This window comes from Larus michahellis, chromosome 7 (genome assembly GCF_964199755.1).
Source record: "Larus michahellis chromosome 7, bLarMic1.1, whole genome shotgun sequence".
Lineage (NCBI taxonomy): Eukaryota > Metazoa > Chordata > Aves > Charadriiformes > Laridae > Larus > Larus michahellis.
In genome coordinates this window covers 35,864,879-35,887,186 of record NC_133902.1, presented here as the reverse complement: position 1 = coordinate 35,887,186, position 22,308 = coordinate 35,864,879, and the positions used below count along the sequence as shown (strand labels likewise).

Below are 22,308 nucleotides of genomic sequence, written 5' to 3'. Positions count from 1 at the left end.
AACCGCCACTCCTGGCCGAAATACCCAACCAGTACACACCAAAGCCACAGCCCCCACATGATGGACCCACCTGAGGCCAGTCACATCTTAACGGCCAGCCTGCATTACAAACCCTACGTGGCTTAAGCAAAAGACCTGATCAAGAGAAACTCTTCCCTTCAACAATTTTCATGCAGATACTTTATGCTCTAAAATGAGTTCTTACAGTTACTCACAAATGATAATGCAATTCTAAACAACAGCAGAATTTTTAGTAAGCTCAGTTGTTTAGTTCCTGCAAACAGAAATGGTAATTTCGTCCCGTGTACCAAAACACCTGTGATCTTTAGGAAATGTAACAGTCATGAATCTCACCTACCGACTCAGAACAGAAGCTTCAGCTCTAAAAGTAAATTTGCACATTTTTATAGTATTATTGCAGGTCTACGGACAAATCATGTAAAACAATGTTTTGTGAGTGCACAGCTAATACAACTGCTGAATTTACGCATTACCCCTTGCGCTGGCGGAAGATACAGGAAGAAATACTCTTCCTTGTTTAAGAAAACTAATAGCTTCTGCTCCATTACACCTGATCCGTAATGACGGTAGTAAGTGTACCTGCAGGGAAGGAATCTGTTGACTGGCATTCTGCTGACGTACAGTATAGTATGGGCTTTTTTTTCTAGTGGAATTCGTTATTGACAAATCCCACCACTTAACTTCTTAAAAATCTGAATCCTACTAAACTCCACTACAGTTTCACTGCCATCAAATTATTAAGACAAAGAGAATACCCTGCTGCAAAGCTAACAATAAAGATAACGGAGATAAACGTAAGAAAAACACCCAGGGAAAGCGAAAGAAACTTTTCACAAAACCCCACCAAATGAAATGATCAGTGCCAGAAGCCAGCAGGTCTGTAATACAGGACTCCCTGTAGCTTGGCGTAAAAGCCCGAAGGGTAGAATGGGTGACTATTTTTTTGTATCCCACTGCCATTAATATAGAAGTGGGTTTTCTTCAGTTTTCCACTGCGAGGCTGCCCTGCAGGAAGAGATTGGTTTTAAGTTCAAAAGGTTTCTTTGCTTTTAACAAGTTTTTTTTCAACAAGGTAAAAGTTTAGCATAAAACACAGAACGATGAAGCCACTCAAGGCAGAAATACATACCTTATAAAGACCAAGGAGGCCTAAATCTTTTATAACAGAGAGGGCACTGACTCTGGGTCCTGTAGTAATTTCTCCTGCTACCTGCAGCCGAATCTTTACAATCTCCAGTGGATTAGTGAAGATGACCTGGGAAGCTCCTGCCTGCAAACCCAGAGAAAAAGAAAGTAAATTGCGTTACTAGACCATGTGGCGACCGGTTGAGTTTTGCAAGGTGCTGAGTACCTTCGCTTCTCACCGCACTGGGCTGATATTCTCATGTGAAAATATATGAGAGAGATTTCATAAAGCACCTGTCTGGAAGTTAAAAGCTCCAAATCAGAAGTAATGCGTTTGTACAAAATAAGTTTTTACATTTATATTTTTATAGTCCACAGAGGTGTATTAATTCAGTTTGTCTTTGCTTTTCTCCTTGACGTCACTTTCTAGAAGCCATGGCTGTGTTTAAAAGTCTATCAGATTGCACAAAATACCAAACTAAAATAATCATTAGACTTGTGCTACCGGAGCATCAAACACATATAAAGGAGATCTTATCTTTATTCAACAATAATCCATCACCGCTGTGTAGATGCATTATTTGCATTTAGTGGTGATGCTGTTTAAAAGGTAAATCTGCGTTTAATGGTATAATTTTGTTAGAAAAGGTGTTTGGAGTTTTGTTTAGCAGCGTTTAATTGCCCTAAGTGGAAACAAAATACAAAATTTAAATAGGAAAAGAAACATTTCAAAATATGATCCTAGACAGAAATGGAAGACGTAACTTTCTCTGAGGCGGGCATGACAGATTTTACACACAGGAAATAATTCTTTTAGCAGCGCTGACGGACTGTCTTGCAAACTTCCTAGCAATAGTGTTGCAGAGCTGCTCCAGGTTCTGCGCTTGAACCAAAGACTTCCAAAGAACTATGTTTCAGATTTGAGAGAGACTCAACCTGACAGTTCAGTTTCAGAAGCCTGTAAACCTGTTTCAAATGACATGTTTAGATTTCTCCCTGGTTTGCTGTAGGTACGACCATTCACTTCTGGAGAAGTGTGTGGTTCATCCCAAAACAGCTGAAGTTTACTAAACTTTCTTTTTCCCCCCTCTTCCTAAGCCACCTTTTTTCATTTAAAAATTAGAACCACTTCCTTAAAATTTATGGCATACAACCACTTGAATACAGCCAACTATACAAAGCATTTCTTACACAATTTAAAAGCTCCTCTTAATGCTCATCTATTCCTCCAACCCATCAAATTTTAGCGAAGGAAAAAGATGCTGAACATCTGCAATTAAAACTTTTTTCCACTTCTAAATTGCCCAGGAAATAAATTGTCTTTGGCATGTTGGGGGAGTGTGTCTATGAAGGAAAAATCAATAGTCTGCTACAGCACCTCCCGGACAGCAGGCATGGTGTTCTCTGCTAATTGATTCAGAACTAACGAACGCTAATCCTGCCTTTAGCACAATCTTCCTCTCTCCAGCAGCAGGCAGAATAAACCTGAGCTTAGCCCTGAAGCGTGCCTTAGAACTTGGTAACTTGACTTGTTCTAGACTTGAGACAAAAGAGCGTTGAAAATCTGAGCAGCTCTCACTGCGAATGCAGTGGGTATACACGCACGTGGGTAGTATCTGAGGGACGGGGTGCGTGAAGCACCAAAATCTTCACTGACAGAGCATCCAATATGTCACTGAACCTTTGCCGAGCACACTCCCATCCTTCTGCTGCGAGCCCCGTCTATCACTTCACTCAATACTGACATTTAAAATCATCGTTGTTACAGCTTTACAAAAGGACCTTGGCCCAAACAGTGGGAGATTAACCCCTGTTTTTCATTAATTACCTTCGCTGTAGTAGTTACTGTCTTTAAGAGTTTCCACTCAAAGAATTGGTCTAGGTTGTTAATCTTTGTTTTATTCCCTTACTTCTTCACCCCTCTGAAAGAAAATCAAAGCCTACATTTTTGTGGACATTTATTGCAACCACCAGAAAGATCACTGGAACTCCCAGAGCAGCCAAACGGATCCCATCGCCTGTTCCTTGGACTTGCTGCGTTATGTTCACTCAGTGACCGGACACCACTCGTGTCCAAAGCCATTCTTTAGGCTGCCTTTACTTCTCATCTCACAGCTCATACACACCTCTGTGTGCACCATGAAACGGCCTGTCCTGCCAGGCAAAGTGCCAATCTAAACAAAACTCAGAAAATTCTCATCTGGCAAGTTCTATTAAACCAGAATCTTTTTTTGTTTGTTTGTTTGTATTGCATTAAACAGAAAACCAATTTCAAATTGGTTTACCATTTCCAGATATCCATTTTAAAAATAATTTTGGTAGATAAAACATTAAGCAGAATGCTCTTACTACACACTACAATGCACCACACACACAGGAAAAAATCAAATAACTTTAAATTTAGACACTAAGCTAGAAATTCACTCTTTCTAGACAATTACCTGCTACCCACCTATTAAATATGCATTCTTTTTTTACATATGTATGTGAAATTCCATTTTTTATTTTTAATATTATAAATTAGCACATCCTGCAGAGCAGGCAAAATAACTCTTCCTATTTGCCTAACACCCACCACAGAAACACAAATAGGCCAATTCGTCAACATTTCTATTTCCTACCCTGAATTCAATCTTCCTGCAATTAACATTCTCCTCTCCTAGGTGCACAACTGCCTACCTTTCTGTCAGAAGCAGCAACAGCCCTCTTCTGATACAGAAATGAAAAGTGAAGACTCTGCACACAACACATTTCAATAATTTAGTAGCAATACTAGTTATAGATACACAATGTTATGAGTTATATATGGTTAATACAGCATTATATATTATGACAATATTAATACTAAAGTACAAGTTGATGATTGGGTCATTGAGCAAAATAAAACATAAGGAAAACCCTAACATATGGTTATATTATCACTAGAAAACCATTCAAAAAACTCCTTCATTACATTAACACTTTGAACATTGAGTATTCACAATGCTGACAAACTTCCCAACAGGCAGCTTTCCCAAAAAGAGCTGTAGCTGTGAAGATACCCAGTTAAATACTCCCTATTAGCAATACGTACTTCTATCCAAGCCTTGACTTTTCATACCCTTCTACTTGGAACTCAGCAAACTCTTCAGCACAGCAGTGATTTGATTCATGCGAAGAGGAGCACTGGATTCACTGGAGTTGCACCAATGCGTCAGGTCTTTGACACATCACAAGTTGGGATAAGACAAGGATTGATTTTAATAAAGAATGTGTAACACAAGAAAACCCACTTTTTTGTTGTGTATTTTTTGGAAAATGAATGCGAAAGGTTGTTTTTTACTTTTTGGGGTTTTTTTTTTTTCAAGTTAATGGTTGCCCATCTATGTAAGGAAGACGGTGTGAGGCAGAGGAGTGCTGCCCGGAGAGCAGAGGAAGAGCAGTCCCCAGAAGAGGGTGCGGAGGAGAATGACACAAAGGATCTCCAAATAAAAACGAGCTGGCGGTGCGCAGGGCTGCAATACAAATCTCCACGCTTCTGTGCAAGTCATTGGCAATCATCATCATTCTTTTTCAAAAAAAACCTTACTTCAGTTGTCAGCTATGTATGCTAAATACACATGCACGTGTATATATACACAGAGGTACCACATTGCAGTCCTTGGATTTCTTTTGGAGAAGGTGCACTAAATCTAGATTCCCCCCCCCCATAAAAACCTCCCTTCACACATAAATTACAACAGACACTTAAAAAAAAGGTTGACAAATTTGTTTCTGAATGGAGGTTATTCATACGCACCCAAAATACCAGTAATAAAAGCTTCTACTTAACCTTAATGTCATGTAAAATAACTCTACAAGGAGCAAATAAAGGAACTAAATCTGACAGCAAAGGTTATGAGAGAAAAAATGTAGTTTGAGATCCCACAGCAAACGCCCCATGACATGCCAAAGGCTGAAGGAAATACACAAATGACCCTGCAACATGAGACCTCTTGCCCTTTCCAATTCCACCCAAGAGGCATATGCTACAAAGGGGGAGAGGCCTATTTCAAGCCCTTCCTTCCTTCCTTCCTTTCTGAAACCACCACATCCTGGACCACAACTATGTCCCATACAAGCAGCTAAAATAAGACGTTACTTAAAACGGTCTAGTTTAAAAAACATCAAAAGAACTTGCACTTCTTTCTCATTGTTCATGCACCTACGGTAAGCTTACTGCCTCTTTTACTAAGGAATAAATTTCTCCCTAACTTTAAATATCCGCAGTCGAGATCAAGATAGAGCAAGTAAAGTTTAATTCTGCTTCTAACTTTCTCTGTTTAAAGTATATTAAATGGAGTACCTTCAAGATTTTGAAGGAAAAGTACTGACAGCTGTAATTCTAAAATTTTGTGTTTGTTAAATAAAACAGTAACATTTTAATTTTTTTCAAAAATATTTGACACATTCCTGTTTGCCTGATAAGCCTGTATACGTGTTTATGTGTATGTATAAATACATATGAAAATTATTTTTACAAATATAACAAAATATTTAGACTAAATGCTATATTTAATGTTTAAATATAGAAGAGCTTTTAAATCAGTGGTAAATTTGCACTTCTATGTGTATGTACGTGCACACACACACACCCCCCACCCCTAATCATCAACAGATGCATTGCCTACACCTCCAAGAAGGGTTTTCTTAGATCCTTTCTGTCTGGCACCCCACATCCTCTTCCTCCCTGCGGCATGAATTGGAAACCTCTTTTCTGATGAAAGAGGATTCATCCATTCAAATTGCTAAGCACCGTGCCCACTGCATTCATGGGAAGAATCCATTTTTTTTGCTGTGTGACTCACAGGAATTACAGCTTCAAATCACAGCACCTTTGTCTACGGTAACAGTAGTTATGAACCATTTACAAGCATTAAATGTCTACTTCAACACCGCTTCCCAACTGAGGGCGAGCAGTTGCCCTGCGGCACCTTGCCCTTCTCCGTGTGCTCACGTGCGTCATGCCTGTAAGCTCCTTTGTGAAGCACTGTCCATACCAGGTACGCGCTCTCCGATTCCCCAGCTGCTCTCGGGACGCAGGAAAGCATTGCCGAAGCCTCACTTGGTGCCCCTGCAACTCAAAGCTAACGGTGGCTGAAAACTCCAAAGGCTGGAACGCGGGCTAATCACTGAATTACAATGAAATGTAATTCAATTAATTACAGTAACAGTAGGGAAAGAAATTGTTTGCTCTGAACATGCTTAAGTGCGGATGGTGCTGTTGATGATTAAGGAACCAGCATCCTCTGGGGAAGGTAGGAAGATGGGGTATCAGTTTCACCCATCAGGGACCAGAGCCCTTTCACTGACAGGTATGACCTGACCGCTGTAACTGAGCTGCCCCCCGTAGCTGTTCTGCAGACTTCAAATACGGCTACAGCTTGGGAGCAGCTGGGAGTATTTGGGCTCTGACAGAGCAGACCCCACACTTCCCAATGACATTTACATTGCCCAGCGGCTAGCAGGTAGGTTTCAAGGAGCACAGGGCAGGGGCTGCCTGCGGGAGGTCCCTGCCCTGCAGTAAGGAAGGAAAGACAACAGCCAGGCAAGCTGACCACAGAAACGGGCCACTGCCTGGGCGGATGCCTTTGTTAACGGCTGTGAGAATGAAGACATTTCCTCTGACTGGGAAGGGGAGTTCATTCCGTAACCTTACAAGAGCTGAGAATAATTGGAGCCCAAGAAATAAGATTTTGGCCAAAGAGATCCAGTCTCTCGGAGTTACTGTTTCTGGAGGAGGCACATGTCTGTGGGCAGCCCCTTTGCTGGACGGTATAGTGCTTCTTGCAGACGCTCCAGAGCTGGGGATACGGAACAGCCCACACGGGCTCTCTTGAATCACTACTCTCTTAATGTCAAAGGTTTCACCTGTCCTTCTGTGTGGGTCTTACAAGACTGTAACACCATACGTAGGCTTTGATATGGCACTGCCATCCAGAGAGGGGAATTTGCTGGGTCTGCTGAAGCCTTTCCCAAGCTGCCTCCGCTTCCTCACAAGAATTTGTTTTGTTCCCGGCTGAGGACTGTGGCATGCACAATGTGCTTTTGTACGGCTCGCAAGAGGGTGGGCCTTCAAAGGTCAGGAAGGCCTCTGCTGGAAACTCTATAAAATGGCTGAAAATATGGCTTGCTTATCCACTACCAGTTCCATACCAGAAATTATGAAAAAGTGCATTATTCCTGTTAATCAGAACAAAGCATAACAGTAAACACAGGCAAGTGATGGTCAGAGATAGTAGTAAGTACATCTCTGAGAACTACAGACAGGCATAATGCTGTTTCTTCTCATGTTATCACAAGGTGAAAAGCATGTTTTGAATTTAGCCTATATTTATAGCATCCTATTAGCAAAATATTTGTGTTGAACAATAAAGAAAAGCCACAAAAAAACAAGTTACCCAAAGCCAGATGCTGAAAATAATTCTGGCATATATAAAACCTAAACAGTCCCGCAGTCACCTATCATTTTGTACTAACAGAGAGTGAAAGAATAGAATCACAGAATGGTTAGAGTTGGAAGGGACCTTAAAGATCATCTAGTTCCAAGCCCCTGCCCTGGGCAGGGACGCCTCCCACCAGACCAGGCTGCTCAAAGCCCCATCCAGCCTGGCCTTGAACACCTCCAGGGATGGGGCAATAAAGGAAATAGAACAGAAATAAAGGAAACAGAATAAAGGAAAAACAAAGAAGAAGGGTAGCATCAACTTAACAGAAAGTCTTGGTGCCCACCCATATAGAAATGGACTAAGCTTACTTGTGGCACTTACTCGGCTGTAACTGTTGGTTACGTCTCATAATATTTTGCAGAAAACCAGCATACAATGAACACCTGAAGTGTGAAGATCAACACTATTTCCAAGCAAGTCAACACAGAAAACTGCTGTCACAATGAGGATGAAAAGGACTAAGGATGAAAAGGCAAAGACTTACATATCAACTTGCTATTGCTTTAGTCAACTGATACTTTCAGACTTTTAGAATAAAGTTTATAGGCTTCCAAATAAAGATTCTGGTAGTTAGGAAGAAGTGAAATTGCTAAAACGGAACTAAGCAGCAGTACGGACAGAAAAGCCATCAACTGGTAAAATATCAGATGGTCCAGAGGAGGCTGCAAAAAAATTAACATCCGTGAGGTTGCTAAGCTGTGGCCAACTCCTCTTCTACAAAGGCCCACTTTGTTAAAAATTCTCCCAGATAAATAGTATCTTGGAAAAGGATATGAGAATATCAGGTAAAACAGTTAGCTAGCAGAAAGGGTTGTGTTTGGACAGATTATAAATCTGCTCAGCTTCACAGAAACATCCGAATTTCTGAAAGCTGATCTGAAACTCAGGTATCTCCCCAATTTTTGCATGTTCACTACAGAAAGACAATGAAGTTATTTTGAAAAAGGAGTACCTACCAGGAAGTGGGAAAGCCTCTATTGTAGATTGAATTTAGTATTATACATTTCAGTACAAAAGAGTGTGAAAAATAAAACTGATTATCAGACGTTTGATTTTAATTACAAATTCAATCACAGCACAGAGCAAAACACTAGTGAATTACATTCACTTCTGTTATAAATGACCTGTATGTGCCTCCCGTGTTATTGAGCTTTCCAGAAAAAAAGGTTAGTCTTTTGCTAGCTATACATCACAGCTGCTTTCTCACATTTCTCAGAAAATAAACTTTGTACGCTGACAGGTGAAGACTCAAGCATGTACCAGGCTGCCAAATTCAATCAGGCAGAACTATACGCAGCCTCCCTTCAGGGCTGCTTCTTTGAATTAAAAGTTTGTAGAGGTCAACAACCCTTCTGCCCCAGGTTTTGTTGTAAGCTGAGGAGGTTTTATACCAGCCTGTCAGCCTACTCGACTGGAAGTTATTAGTGTTCTCCACTACAAAAGAAACCTAACTCAAGCCTTAAACACTTTATAGGGTTAACAACTGTTGGGGAATCCCACAAATGAAATTAGCCAATGTGAAAAACCAAAAAAAAAAAAAAATCTATTATCAATATCAATTCAAACCTCTAACTGATTGCTGATAAATCCACTGAATTACAGCCCTCAATCTCAATGAAAACACAGTTTGGTTTTGAACCGCATTTAGCTGATGGATGTAGTTAGCATCAGGAAAAATGTAGCTACATTTTATACAAAGTCATTTAAACATAAAATTCACTCATACCTGTTATCCGAAAGATAAGACTACACAGCTCAGTTTTTCCACATCTTCACAAACAGAAAACTATCACATATAGCAAGTTGAAGAATGTATCTTTTTACTTTCTTTAAATCTTCAGCACAAAATAGATTTTTTAAACTATTCTAGCTACGCTCCCCCACCAAAGGAAACTCAAACATGATCTCTATAATCCATTTGCAAGGGCAACCTGTATCTTTCCAAACTAACCATGAACGACAAGCTGAGCCAAAGTATGGAAAGGGAGAAGAAGCACCCTCTCTTTAGCCTTTTGTCAATAAAACCACTGCTGAAACTGAAAGTTAGAAACTGGGCCAAAAGAAGTTGTTCAAGCATGTCATTCCAAGGGAACTCAACTCAGAAACATGCAAAGCTTTCCAAACAGAAAGAGTACTTTTTTTTTTTCGTTCCTGTGACTGGGTGAAAAAAAGAACAGTTCTCTTCAAATCAACAAAGCACACCCATTAACTGTCATTCCAACCATGCTAGATGTGACTGAGAATCAATTTTTCCTGGGAATACAGGACTGATACTTACACAGCCTCCAGCAAGGACCTCTGCGGGGAGTGGAATGGAACCATCTTTCTTAGTAAATTTGTCTCTGACAAAGTCATTAACCTAATAAAGATACAATACATTACACACAATTTTAAGGTATTTTTCCTCCTTACTAACATATATCAAGTACATCTGTAACCATATGTATAAGAGTGCTTGTAAGTGGTCATCTTTCACACATTTTAGGAAATAAATCCTGTGTATGTTAACAAACAAAAGGATGCCAGGGAAAAAAAAAAAAAAAGATACGTACAGTCAGCTTAATAGCCTTTTCTGGAGCAACACCTATCAGCTGTGGTAACAAGCCTATAGAAACAAAGACATCATAAGGCAACATTATCTTCCTAATACAGAAACTAGTATTTCATAAGAGCTCTACAGAAATGCCTTTCTGCACATGGGATATCCTTTGAGCTGGATGGCATTTATGTTAGTCATGCTGCTAGAGCACTGCTTATTCATACCAATACAGTTTTATATTAAGAGTTCTGTTGAAAATGGTAATGAAAAGGGTGACCAGATCTGCCTTCCACAACCAAGTCAAGCCTGATGCTGTTGCTGTACAGAAGGAAAAAAAGGGTAAGGACTGAACATACACCTTGGATATATCTACTACCTAAGAGTTCATTTGACTTTTTTAGCCCCTTAATATTATTTTCCCCATAAAGCTTGCAATTACTTTTTAAAATAGAAGAATAATTGTGAGATATACACGAATATGATAAATTATCAACTCATTTCTACTTGACTCACTAACCCGAGTTTTCTGAAGGCTCCAGTCAACTAAGGATATAAAGGATTTTCTCTTCTTCAGTCCAACATGGTAGAATGAACTTCTTTAAACCCTATTACTATTAAGCATTTTTTATCTCACCAAAAGGAAGTATTAGTGGACAGAACCGATTTTGAAAAGGCACTTGCTTCTGGAAAATAGCTACTATCAAAACGAACTGCCATTTGACGAAAGCACATATGCTTTCCTAGGAACTAATAGGTTTAAGAAAAAAATCAGTAGATGGCAGTCTTAACTTCCTAACACACAAGATTATAACAGCATCTGTTATTTTTAAATCCATTTTCTCCACAGTCATTCTGGCATATATATAGATTATAAAACTTAAAAGGCTTATTTTTATTTGAAGTGTTCACTTCCCAATGTTATTCCATGGTTAGGGAATATAAGTTTGTCAAAAGTGTTTGCCAGTTAACTAACAAAAAATCCCATGCTAATTATATCAAATATCAGATAACAGCAACAAAACTGTATCGATGCAGTTTTTCACTATCTGTTAAGTGAAAAGAATAATAGCTAAAAGTTCATTTAAAAAATGTTCAAAATTACCAAAAGTACTCAGCCTGCAGAATTTTTATACTACTTCCTTAAAAGGAAGCTCAGAGCAAACACACCTAAATAGAAAGTGCAGCAGTTAATATATGCAGTGTAGTGGTTTTTTCCAACCCAGTACTTTCTGTGTGATCTCCAGACTTACTATGCTGAGGAAAGGTAGTTATTAAATACAAAGAAAGGTTGACAATAAGTAATGCTGCCCTCCCAGCCTGAATCTGTGATCTACCATGAAAAGAAAATCCAGCTCTGCAGTGCCTACAAGGCTTTAAAACCCAAAAGTACCAGACAAAACACCACAAGACAATCCCCCCCCATTCCCTTTAATGCAGCTGAACTTGTTGGGCACACATATTTGGTGTGCCAGGGAAGTCAGGAACCTGCATGGTCTGGTGAGAGACCTTAGAAGATACTTCATTAGTTCTGAAGCTGGATGGCAGGACTCAAAAGTGTCATAATTTTCTTGACCAAAAATTGTAAGTTTTTATTTTAAAAGTGAACTCTCCAGTATGCATTCAGATCTATTTTTTTTTAAACTGCGGTAAACGATTACATTCTACCGTTACATTACAATATAATTAGGATAATCTAGTTCAAGAATATAAAAACCCAGTAAGACACCCACAGTCAACTCCATAAATGCTTCTGTTGTTTAGTTTAATATACTTCCACAGACCATCTAATTCTGAGAGTCCAAGACCCTATTAATGTACTGACCATTAACATTTTCAAAACAACTACATTAATTTCTTATGCTAAACAATCTTAAAAGACAATTATTAAAAAGACTATTAAAAAGTTTAACAAGCTGACGTTCTTTCAAACAATTAATTCTTCCTCAAGTGTAAAGCATTGCTGACTCCATCAATGGAATCAGCCTTGATTTCGAAGTGTTTGAGAAAGGTTAGAAAACAAAAATAAAAATAACAAATTATCAGTTTTAGAAGCTGCTGTGCAAAAACATGTGGTTGGGAGGGTCAGGAAGAGAAAGAAAAGAGTACTGTAGAATAGCACTGTAGAAAGAGAGGTCATAAACTTAACTCAAGGAGTATTTGCTTTTGCGAAAGATTTAGCAACAAAAAAGGAAGCCAATTTACCAGTAAGATATAATTTACAAAGATTGCAGCTATTTCATTAACGTTTTCACTGACATATTCCTCCCTCTACTCACTTGCACAGCAAAATCCTCTAAGATTACAACAAACCTCTTCAGCCAGTATCCACAGACTATCACATGCAAAAACTTCTCCGATACTGTCCTTAAAAGGACACTGTCCAATGTCTTTATCAAGAGAACGCATTGCAAAGCGGAAAAAAAGGCTGTGACCATTACAGAAGTGAGTGACTTTGCTCCAACTAAAAAAGAAAAAAAGTGTGCCAATTAATAAATACCTTACTGATCCTTATGAAAATTGTGCACTTCATGAAGTTATGTGAAATGACAGTTGAAAATAGATAATTCAACTAAATAGCAATTTCAGAGGACTGGCTGCCATGTACCCTCTATGTAAGTCACCTTATTGATGTCATAAAAACCCTTTCAGAATCTTCTCCTAAGCTAAAACAAGATACAAGATAGCTTTCAATCTAACTGATAAAACTGATAAAAAGCTGCTTTGGATTCTTAACCTGTATTTTAGGGGAGGTTTTTTTCTTTTTTTAAATTACAACTTTTATGAGTTCCACTGTATATATTTTAAAGTAAAACACAGCAACATTAATACAACAGCAGGATGCAATTTCTTGTTCGCAGCATAAAACCATAAAACAAGTCCCACCACCTGCGGAAGTATGAGGCATAAGATCTGGCATCCAGTTTAACAGGCACATTTCAAAATGACTGTCTGTCATCTCTTAACAAAAAATATTTGCAATAAAATGGAGTTTTATTCCTCGTATGCTAATCTGCTCCTGATGTCTGCCCCTGGCCAAAAGTTACAATCCTTAGTTTGAGAGACAACAATCACGCCCACCACACTCACCACTCAGAAATTAGCACTTTAAACAACCTAAGCAGCAAGGAGCAAATGAGTAACAACAAAAGAATGAGCAGTTTTTCCCAGCAATTGTTTATGATGAACAGTGCTCAAGGTAAGATAAATATTCTGCCCTATGAAACAGAAGCAAAATACCAATTTCCTGGTTTTCCCATAAGAAACCAGCTGTTGATGTATTAAAAAAAAAAAGGCAGAAAATCCCCAACTTGAGAGAGAGATAAATATTTTATTCACCTACCTCTGTAAAGACCAAAAAAGCCTTCAAAACGCAAAACCTTTTTAAAGCAGTCAAAGCTGTTTTTATACATCAACTCTCCTACGACTGAACCAGTGGTGCGTTGATTCTGCATACGAGTTTTCACCAGGTCTATGGGATACACCGCAGTAGCACCAACAGCTGTAAGAAAGCATTTGAAGTATTATTTCTGCATCAGCCTTGTTGGTGTAGTACATAACTCTTATGATGACTTTCTAAAACATTTATTTAAACACAAAGAATATATAAACTGGTAAGATCTCTGATATGTTGGAAGTAAGAAAGGACAATGCTGAAAATCTAGAAAAAACGTCTCCAGGAGAATGGATTATACTATTACATAAAACAAGGTGCACAGAACAAAAAAAAAACAATTAGGAAAAGAAGCAATCTGAATTACCAGTAAAGAAATTCATTGCTGGAGTAGAGTTTCAGAGGACTGTGGAGGGATACTAGAACAGAAGTGATAGAGAAAAAAAAAAAGGGCATGGCACAGCACAACGAAAAGCGGTTCCACTCTCCAATTCTTCATGTGTATATAACCAAGAAATACACCTTAGACGAGATCAAGTAGTCTGGCAAGAAAGTGTTAAACTAACCCAAGCTTGAAAACAGAAAACAGAAACACCACTCACCTCCAGCGATTGAGCCCAAAGTGAACCTGTAAGCTGACTCAGCTACCTGGAGCCAGATAGGCCTGCCTAACTCTCCAAAAGATTGCTGTGTGAGGAAAAGAAAAGAAAAAAAAATTGCTTGAAAATCTGCATGGGAAAACAAAGATGCCGGTGAATTGGCTTTTGTAACATTACAGAAAGAATCTGATAAAAATTGGTAGCTTCATGCTGTGGAGGGAAAAAAAAATTACTGTATAACTTCCATTACACCTAATGAATGAAACACATTTTTCAAATACTCCATTCAGAAAATATTCTTCCTTACATATTCCTAGTATAACTGAAACAACTATGGTCAAGAAAAAGCAGACAGAAACTCAGATCAACTTTGCTACTTTTCATTCTGTTGCCTTTGAATTTGTAAGGCACGGAACCCACTTTTGGCTCATAAAATTCGGTATCTTGAAAGGAATTCAGTATCTCACAGACAGCATCTATCAGCATGAGGTATATTTTAAGATTATATATATATATTAATACATAGCATAAACATGACATCTCATGTCTTCAAAACAAGCAAAAAGTCAGTTATTTCCCAAAGTGTTCTCCGCAAGACTTTTTCAGGTAGTTGATAATTTACAGCTATGATGACCTCTCACTTCAATCACGTACGCTACTATAAATGTACTAGTGCTTTAAATAAATAAAAGCCTGCACAGAAAATATTTGCAGACACTAATATTATTAGACGGTTATTAGAAACAAGGTAACTGATAAACAAGATGTAATTGTCACAAACTTGCACTATATAAAGTATGCAAGATGAGCCAAATTTTCTTCCAAACACAAATAAGTGGATTAGAGAAGAATTTATGTGATGCACTATAACTTGTCTGGGCTATATAAGTGGCCAAGATATTAACTGTTAAATCCCATATTAAAGCAGATACTAAAGCCTATCTCCCAAACACAAACCTGTTTTTCTTCAAAGCGCCCTGTACCATTAGCAGATGTGCTCCGCACAGCACAGCTGGAACGCGTACAGACCTCAGACTGCTACAGGAGGCTTTGCTCTGACGCACATTGCGAATTCCCCATGAAGATTATCACACGCACATTTCACAGCTAACTCACCAAGGCTATTTCACTAAGTTACGTTCAGCTTATCGAAGCTCTGGAAAGTGGAATAGGCACAGAAAGACAGCATGTACCTCAGCATAAGCTACTCTTGTTTGGTCTGGTATTACACGGGATGGGCAAAAACCTGCCTTTATTGCATAATGTTACACTGTATGTACACAACGCAGGACAAAAGCCTATGCGATTGAGATGGGATCATTACATGTAAAAAAACATTAATTATTTTTTACACAGTTTTTCCGCAGAAGAAAAAAGATACAGTTGCCACCATTTCCTTACACAAGACATTTTCCTCCCCCAACGATATAGATTTACAGAGAAATTCTGGCTAGCACCAAAATTACAATCTGCAGACGTGGACCAGCATAAAAAAAAAAAAAAAGCATAAGTCAAATGTATTGCCTCCACAAGCAAATGGAAGCATTAAATCTGAAGAATGGCTTCACTAGTCTCAAAACACTAAATTTTCCTGATCTAAAAAAAAACAAAATCCCACAATAAAAACAAAATAACCACAAAAAAATGTCTAAAACACAGAGATATTTCTTTTGATTCACGTAAATAAAAGACACATGCAATAATAATACCCAAAAAAGGCTTAGAGGCAGGACTGGTTCTTCATTCCACAAAAATTTTCTCCTAGTTTAACACACCTGCTTCCTTTTAGCTGTTTTAAGGTTATTCTTTCTCTTCTAAGCTTCACAGAGTTCTCATCAAAATCCAATCATTACATTCAGACATTAATCTTAATGAATACATCACTGGATGTTAAAAATCAAGTTCTTTGTGAAGTAAATGGCACTTTTATATTATTAAATAAGTGTCCACAAAGTTTGCAGTTTACTTGTGTGTTCAGATGGATATGTAAATGAATGTAATTAATGCTATGGCTTTCAAATCATGAATATTTATAAACAGAAAATTACTGTAGCTGTCATCCCCATAGGATATTCAGCTGCTAGGCTTTAAGAAAACCTCACACAATGAAAAAACTGACAATAAAGTAAACATGGTTGAAAGCAGGCTAATTTCCGCTTCCACCAAATCTACAAAGATAGAGTGAGTTTATGTAAAAATTTAGATTTTCCTTTAAGAGGGAATTTTAAAGTCACATAAAAGTGATTACAGACTTGTTTTCCTTTTCCAGGGACAGCTGGACCTCACTGGAATGATAGTCTCTCTTCCACAAAGGGATAACTCTCATTTTATCAACACAGTTAAATAAGGTAATGTAAGGTTCGCTTAGGATAAGGCCTAGTAAAAGACTGTTCCTTATAAAACAAAGAAAATGAAATTATTTTGCTTTCTGCTGTCCTCTCTTAACACAGAATGTAGAATAGGATGAAAATATAATGTACTATGAGTGTGAAAAGAGTACATTTCTGTATCGATCCATCCCATCATCCTTGTCTTCAGGAATCCACAGGAAGACTGTTACCACTAAATGGGTTTTGGACACTTAATTCATTGGCTCAGATATACCTAATTGCCTGAGGACAACAGAGTGGTAACATTAAGCACAGACCAGACACTGCGTTTCAGACCGATTTGTTTGAAAGAGAACTGAATGATCAAATCCACCTGTAATAACAGTAACCAAAATACACTCAAAGTCTCACGTATGGAAGACTTGCTATATTCCATACAGGACAATTTTTCAACTGTAGCAGTTGAACCAATTCAAGATTTTCCTGTCACTGATACATATCCTAGATTTTGTAGTGGATATAACTGTTGAAAGGAACCTCTTTGCAGTATGCGTAAAAAGTGAGCTAAGAAATAAAAAGCTTCACAAACACAAGCTTTCATTTTCAGAGAGAATCCTGGGACCCCTCAACCACTGGCAAATACAGGACAGTCACGTGGCAAACAAGGCACAGGCGATTTTAGCACGGCGCTGCCGCTTTATCTCAGACCACCCTGCAGCAGTACTGTCTGTCACTGGCATCACCAGGGTACAGAATCTGAATTTCACCTTACGGGAGACAGTTTAGCTTGGAATGCCTGACATCATAGGTATCGCTGCCAGCTGCATGTCCTCCTGCCCCGAGGGCCCAGATGGCCAGGCTCCTTGGGAATCAGTCGCTGAATCACTGCAATTCAGGAGCAGCATTTTAACACGACTCATGAGCAGCATCAGATTGCCCTAAGTGCTGAGCTGCAAGATGTGGCTGTTGAGCAGCTGATTCGTAAGAAGCTCAGCCGCCTGCCTACCAAGTGAGGTGTTGGGCAGCTGGGAGCAGAACCCAGCCCAAGCCAGGCTATGCCCATTGAGAATCGGAGCCCTTGGATGTCCTGATAGGCGACCCATGAACTTTTAACACGGACTGAAAGAGAGAGCATTGGAGTTGTTCAGACATTGTAAGAAAATGGGAACCTTCAGGACGAAAAACTATATTTATCTACTGAATACACAAAGATCCCCTAGTCAGAACTAAGGGATATGCTCATATAAGATCCTAAGAATTAGATATCCTACTTCCCTTTGTCTATTAAAGAGGGAGAGGGGATGTGGAGACATCCTTGGAGCAAAATGTGCTGGTTCAGATCAACGCTATTCTATTTTATTGTAAATCTTACTCAAGAACATACGGCTCTGTGTGGAATTACAATTTCTCATGAAGTTCTAACAGTAATAATAAAAGATTGTGCATTAGAAACTTTTAAGACCAGATCCTATTTTTGTTTTGTTTTGCATAATAAACACCAAAGTGCAACTGGCCTATGTATTTTATGATTATGCAACCATGTAATTCACCATGTTTGTAAGTCTGCTTTCTGAATCTGTGGTGTAGCTGTTTCAAGGATTTTCTCGAGTGTGTCATTATCTTTACATTATTAATAGTTAATTCCCCCTGAACTACTCTCATGAGAGCAGTCACCTACAAAAGGGCTTCCCTGGAATATATCTGTAATGGAACAGAATGGAGCTTCAGTATCAGAGTACTGCTCTAAGGTTCAACTATAGATGAAGGTCAAGATAACATTTAATCCACAGTTTAACTAGCATTAGACAGATCTGTCTGCAAAAGAAAACCTGTCAGAGGTTGAACCAAAAATATAGTGAAGATAAGCCCCCCAAAATCTAGATTTGTTTTTAACACAGACTTGCAAGCTATACGCTTGTAAGTGTGCAGTATGGTACCCAGTAACTGTGGTGGAAAGTCCTAAATCTTTGGTTCTTACAGTTGTAAAAAGAGCCATCGAAGTAAGAAACAATATCTATTCAAAATCCTACTGCACAGTCTGGGACTCTTATGCTGTACTATACATGCGTATGTTTAATATGGAAACTATGACAAAAGCAAAGCTAGCAAACGTGAATGTAAAGGTCTGGTGAAATAGAGGGTTAAGATTCTACTGAGATATTTTACATCTTCTAATTCTATCCTTTTCATCAGTCCCAATAAATTTGAATCCCCCTTCTATTGTCTAGGTCAGATAGCCAACAAGTACAGTAAAATTCAATGATCGTTTTAGCTAAAAAGTTAAGCCCATCATTTAATCTAATTTTTCAAAAAAGAACACATTAATAAGACTTGCATTTAATACTCATATTTTTTTACTATCTAAAAATAATTTTATAGTTACACGGTTAGATTACTTAGTGAAGTGAAAGGCCTTTTCAGGAGTGAACAAATGTATTCACAGCAAGGAATCCAAGTATCTCTACGTGCTCATATCTCAACAGGCCATCCTTCAATGTGACATCTACTATTTTGTTTAGACACATACTCAGTAGTCTGCCCCATTTCTGTCCTTATAGCAATATACACAGCACGTTTCACTTGTTAGGAATCTGTTTAAAGTGCATTATTCTTATTTTTCATACGCAAATACCTGTAAACATTCAGTTAACTTCAACAATTTTGTTGTATAGATCACTGTTACCTACCTGCCTCTGGAGTTCTGCCAAGTTGTAAGGTAATGCACCTTCAGCCAGTGGTGCTATTCTCTCAATATCTGCCAAAGTTAAGCGCCTTTACACAAGGCAGAAAAAAGTAAATAACTGTTAGATAAAACATCAAACAGATACATTAGTGTATATATAGTATACCAGTATAGTGTATATATATAATATTCCTGGCCACACCCCACAGAACACATCCTGAGTTTAAAAAAAAAACACTTGTCATAATTGAATGCACATCTAAGTAGTCTGCTGCACTGCAATAAAGAATCCTTGGAGTTAGAAGGGCATTCTCTTCTTGTAGCTCACAAGGGGAGATAAAGGGAGCTTGGATTATTCAGAAGCAAGTTCTTAATTACTAGCAACAAGGGATATAATACACAAATTAAATTATTTCTAGGTATTCCTACCTAAGATTTCACATGCGTTAAAGATCCATGCAAAACATCATCAATACTTAATAATACCAGTGTGTTGTAGCCATTTGGGACTACTGTAATGTATTTTTCTATTTTATATGTATACCTATAATATGAAAATTAATAATTGTGCTTGATACACACCATTCATTTACAAAACCCATGCATACACCAGTCAGTTTACATTGAATAAAATTACTGTAATGAAATAAAATGGAACACACAACATTTTAAAATTAAGATGAAAATGAGTAGTTTTCACACAACAACAAAAAAAACAGTAAACTAATGATTTTAAAATTATACAATTAATCATTATGTTACCCAGTGACACTGTATAAATCTGCAAGTTGGTAGAGAATATCTATTTCCAGGGGTGTAACTTGTCCAAATCGAATTGCAGAGTGGGTAAATTCCTCTGAATTTAAAAGGGAAAGAGAAATAAAACAATTGTGTTATTTGTCAAATTTCCTATTTAAATGCTCACAAGCAACTTTAATATCATAAAAATGAAATCTATCACCAAGAGGCAAAATCCATAATGCAAAGGGAAAAGAGATCTGTAGGAGAACATCTATCACGAAACAGGCCTTTTCAACACAGGGCAAGTCTGACTCCACAACTTTGAGTTACGGTAAGAATTCATCAAAGTCAACAAACCCCCTCATATTGGCAAGCTTAATAAAAGCACAGCCGTAATTTGTGATTCTTGTTTCTGAAGTTCTGCAAAACAGAACACAACAGAATAACGGTCCATTATGCACAGTTTTCAGGGCAACTGACTCATCTATTGCCATCGTGTCCAGATTTCTTTCTCTGCTAGCTCTGAATGACCCCAAGCTCAGGTACTCATCTAGCCAAATTACATGACATGTTCATGACATAATTGGCAAGCTACAGCTACAGTACTCAATTCTGAACAGTGAAAACAAAGTAGCTTTTTTTCACGACACAAATCCAAGCAAGGTGCATTTCTGCATCTGCACCAAAAAACATTGCTAGGCAATTTGTTAGCACAATTTGGAGGTTATGCTCTTCTTTAGGGATGAAAGGTATGCCGAGCATACGAACGTAAGCCAAACAAAGAAAGAAAAAAAAAAAAAAAAAAAAAAAGAACCTGGCATGCTTTTTACCACACATAGGCTTGGCTGGTCCCGTCCATATACATAACAAAATCAGTGATAAAATCTGTCATAAAATGACTACAAAAGCAGTGCACTTACACCTGTGGCAAAACTGAAATATGACAACCTTTCATATGCACAGGGATTAGCTATGTCCTAACAGACAAAAACTACATATAAAACCACTCCGGGAAGTAAGCACTAGGAAGTTATAAATTATTACCATTTTTCTAAAAAAGATTTAATCATGGATAAAGTAACTAGAGCTAAAACATTATTGATGATGGATTTTCAAACTTAATCCATTCTATCACATTCCCTTGCATCCCTTTCAAGGAGTGGTAAAATCCTCAATAATACACTGATTTGCAGTTATCCATTCAAACTAACACAGCCAACACAGCTCCTGCTACAATCCCAATTCTTCTCCTTAATGAGCTACCTGAAAATCATTACTAACCTGTGAGGATGAAAATCACTCTTTAAACACTTTCACAGCAGCCCTTACCTTGCATACTATTGCAGCTTCTAACTTGCCTTAACCCACATGCAACACCAGATTACAAACTGGACAGAACTAAAAGATTAATAAAATGTAGGAAATATACTTTACCTTTTGTGACTTCAACATCTTTTCTTGTACCTGCTATATTACTGTATATCTTCCTAACAAGATCCATGTTATTCAAAAGGGCATTGAATGCATTGAAAAAGGAGAAGCTGACCTGATGTGCAACAGTTCCACCAGCTACCTTTAAAAATTAAACGAATGCAGTTAGGTGCCTTAAGCCCTTTTACAACAGCTTATTACAAACTACAGAAACATCCATTTGGTCAAATAAGGAAAGAATTAAAGACATCTTTCTATTCCTGTAATTTTAAGATATTTTTAACAGAAACATGAGGGGAGAATTATTAGACAGGATACCACTTTTTGGTAAAAACTGAACATCAGGAAACGATCAGGAAATAATCATAGTATTATTCAAGTTATCTGATATACATACTAAATATGTCACTGAGTATTTTTCTAATAGTCTCTATTTCTAATAGAGAAATGCATGTAAATCCTACTTCAGATAAAGGCACTAATTGACTGCTTGTATCATGTACAGCAGCCACCATTTATTTCCAAGTCCAAAGTTAGCAGATACTATAAATTTTACAGAAGACAGTGTTCTAGGCAAGGAAAGATTTATAGGTAAAATAGTAAGATAAAGGTTATTACTTTATATTTTATCTAACTTTCATTCCTATATGCTTTTTATACCGTATACTTTTAGTTTATAACTTTTATGTCATTACTTTACCTACAGATCAGGTATCTGGCATACCTTGCCAGAATATCACAGTGTAACCACTCTACCTCTAGAATCTACATACTGATTTTCCAAATTCTGATATGAAAAATGAAAGAATGTAAGAGTATATAAAAGGACAAAACTGTAAATAGTCTTTACCTTTTAAGATCTGCAATATATTCAAATATAAAAATTAGATGCTTTTGTCCTAAATGAATGTTCTTTCTGTGCCAGGTACAGTTTGCCCTGCTTCAGCGGAAAGTATAGCAGACTAACTCAAACTGCTTCCA

General features: G+C 37.8%; 1 protein-coding gene across 3 annotated transcripts in view; it reads right to left on the bottom strand.

Moving 5' to 3' along the window:
- Positions 1-22,308, bottom strand: part of SLC25A12 (solute carrier family 25 member 12) — a 51,867-nt gene that overhangs the window by 4,796 nt on the left and 24,763 nt on the right. For all 3 annotated transcript variants that reach the window (XM_074595408.1, XM_074595406.1, XM_074595407.1), the window contains exons 7-14: positions 21,331-21,469; positions 19,918-20,011; positions 19,160-19,244; positions 14,146-14,230; positions 13,493-13,651; positions 10,166-10,218; positions 9,892-9,972; positions 1,151-1,291 (exon numbers count right to left, since the gene is read on the bottom strand). In XM_074595408.1, coding sequence (XP_074451509.1) covers positions 1,151-1,291; positions 9,892-9,972; positions 10,166-10,218; positions 13,493-13,651; positions 14,146-14,230; positions 19,160-19,244; positions 19,918-20,011; positions 21,331-21,469 — 837 coding nt within the window. The remainder of the gene's footprint in view (positions 1-1,150; positions 1,292-9,891; positions 9,973-10,165; positions 10,219-13,492; positions 13,652-14,145; positions 14,231-19,159; positions 19,245-19,917; positions 20,012-21,330; positions 21,470-22,308) is intronic.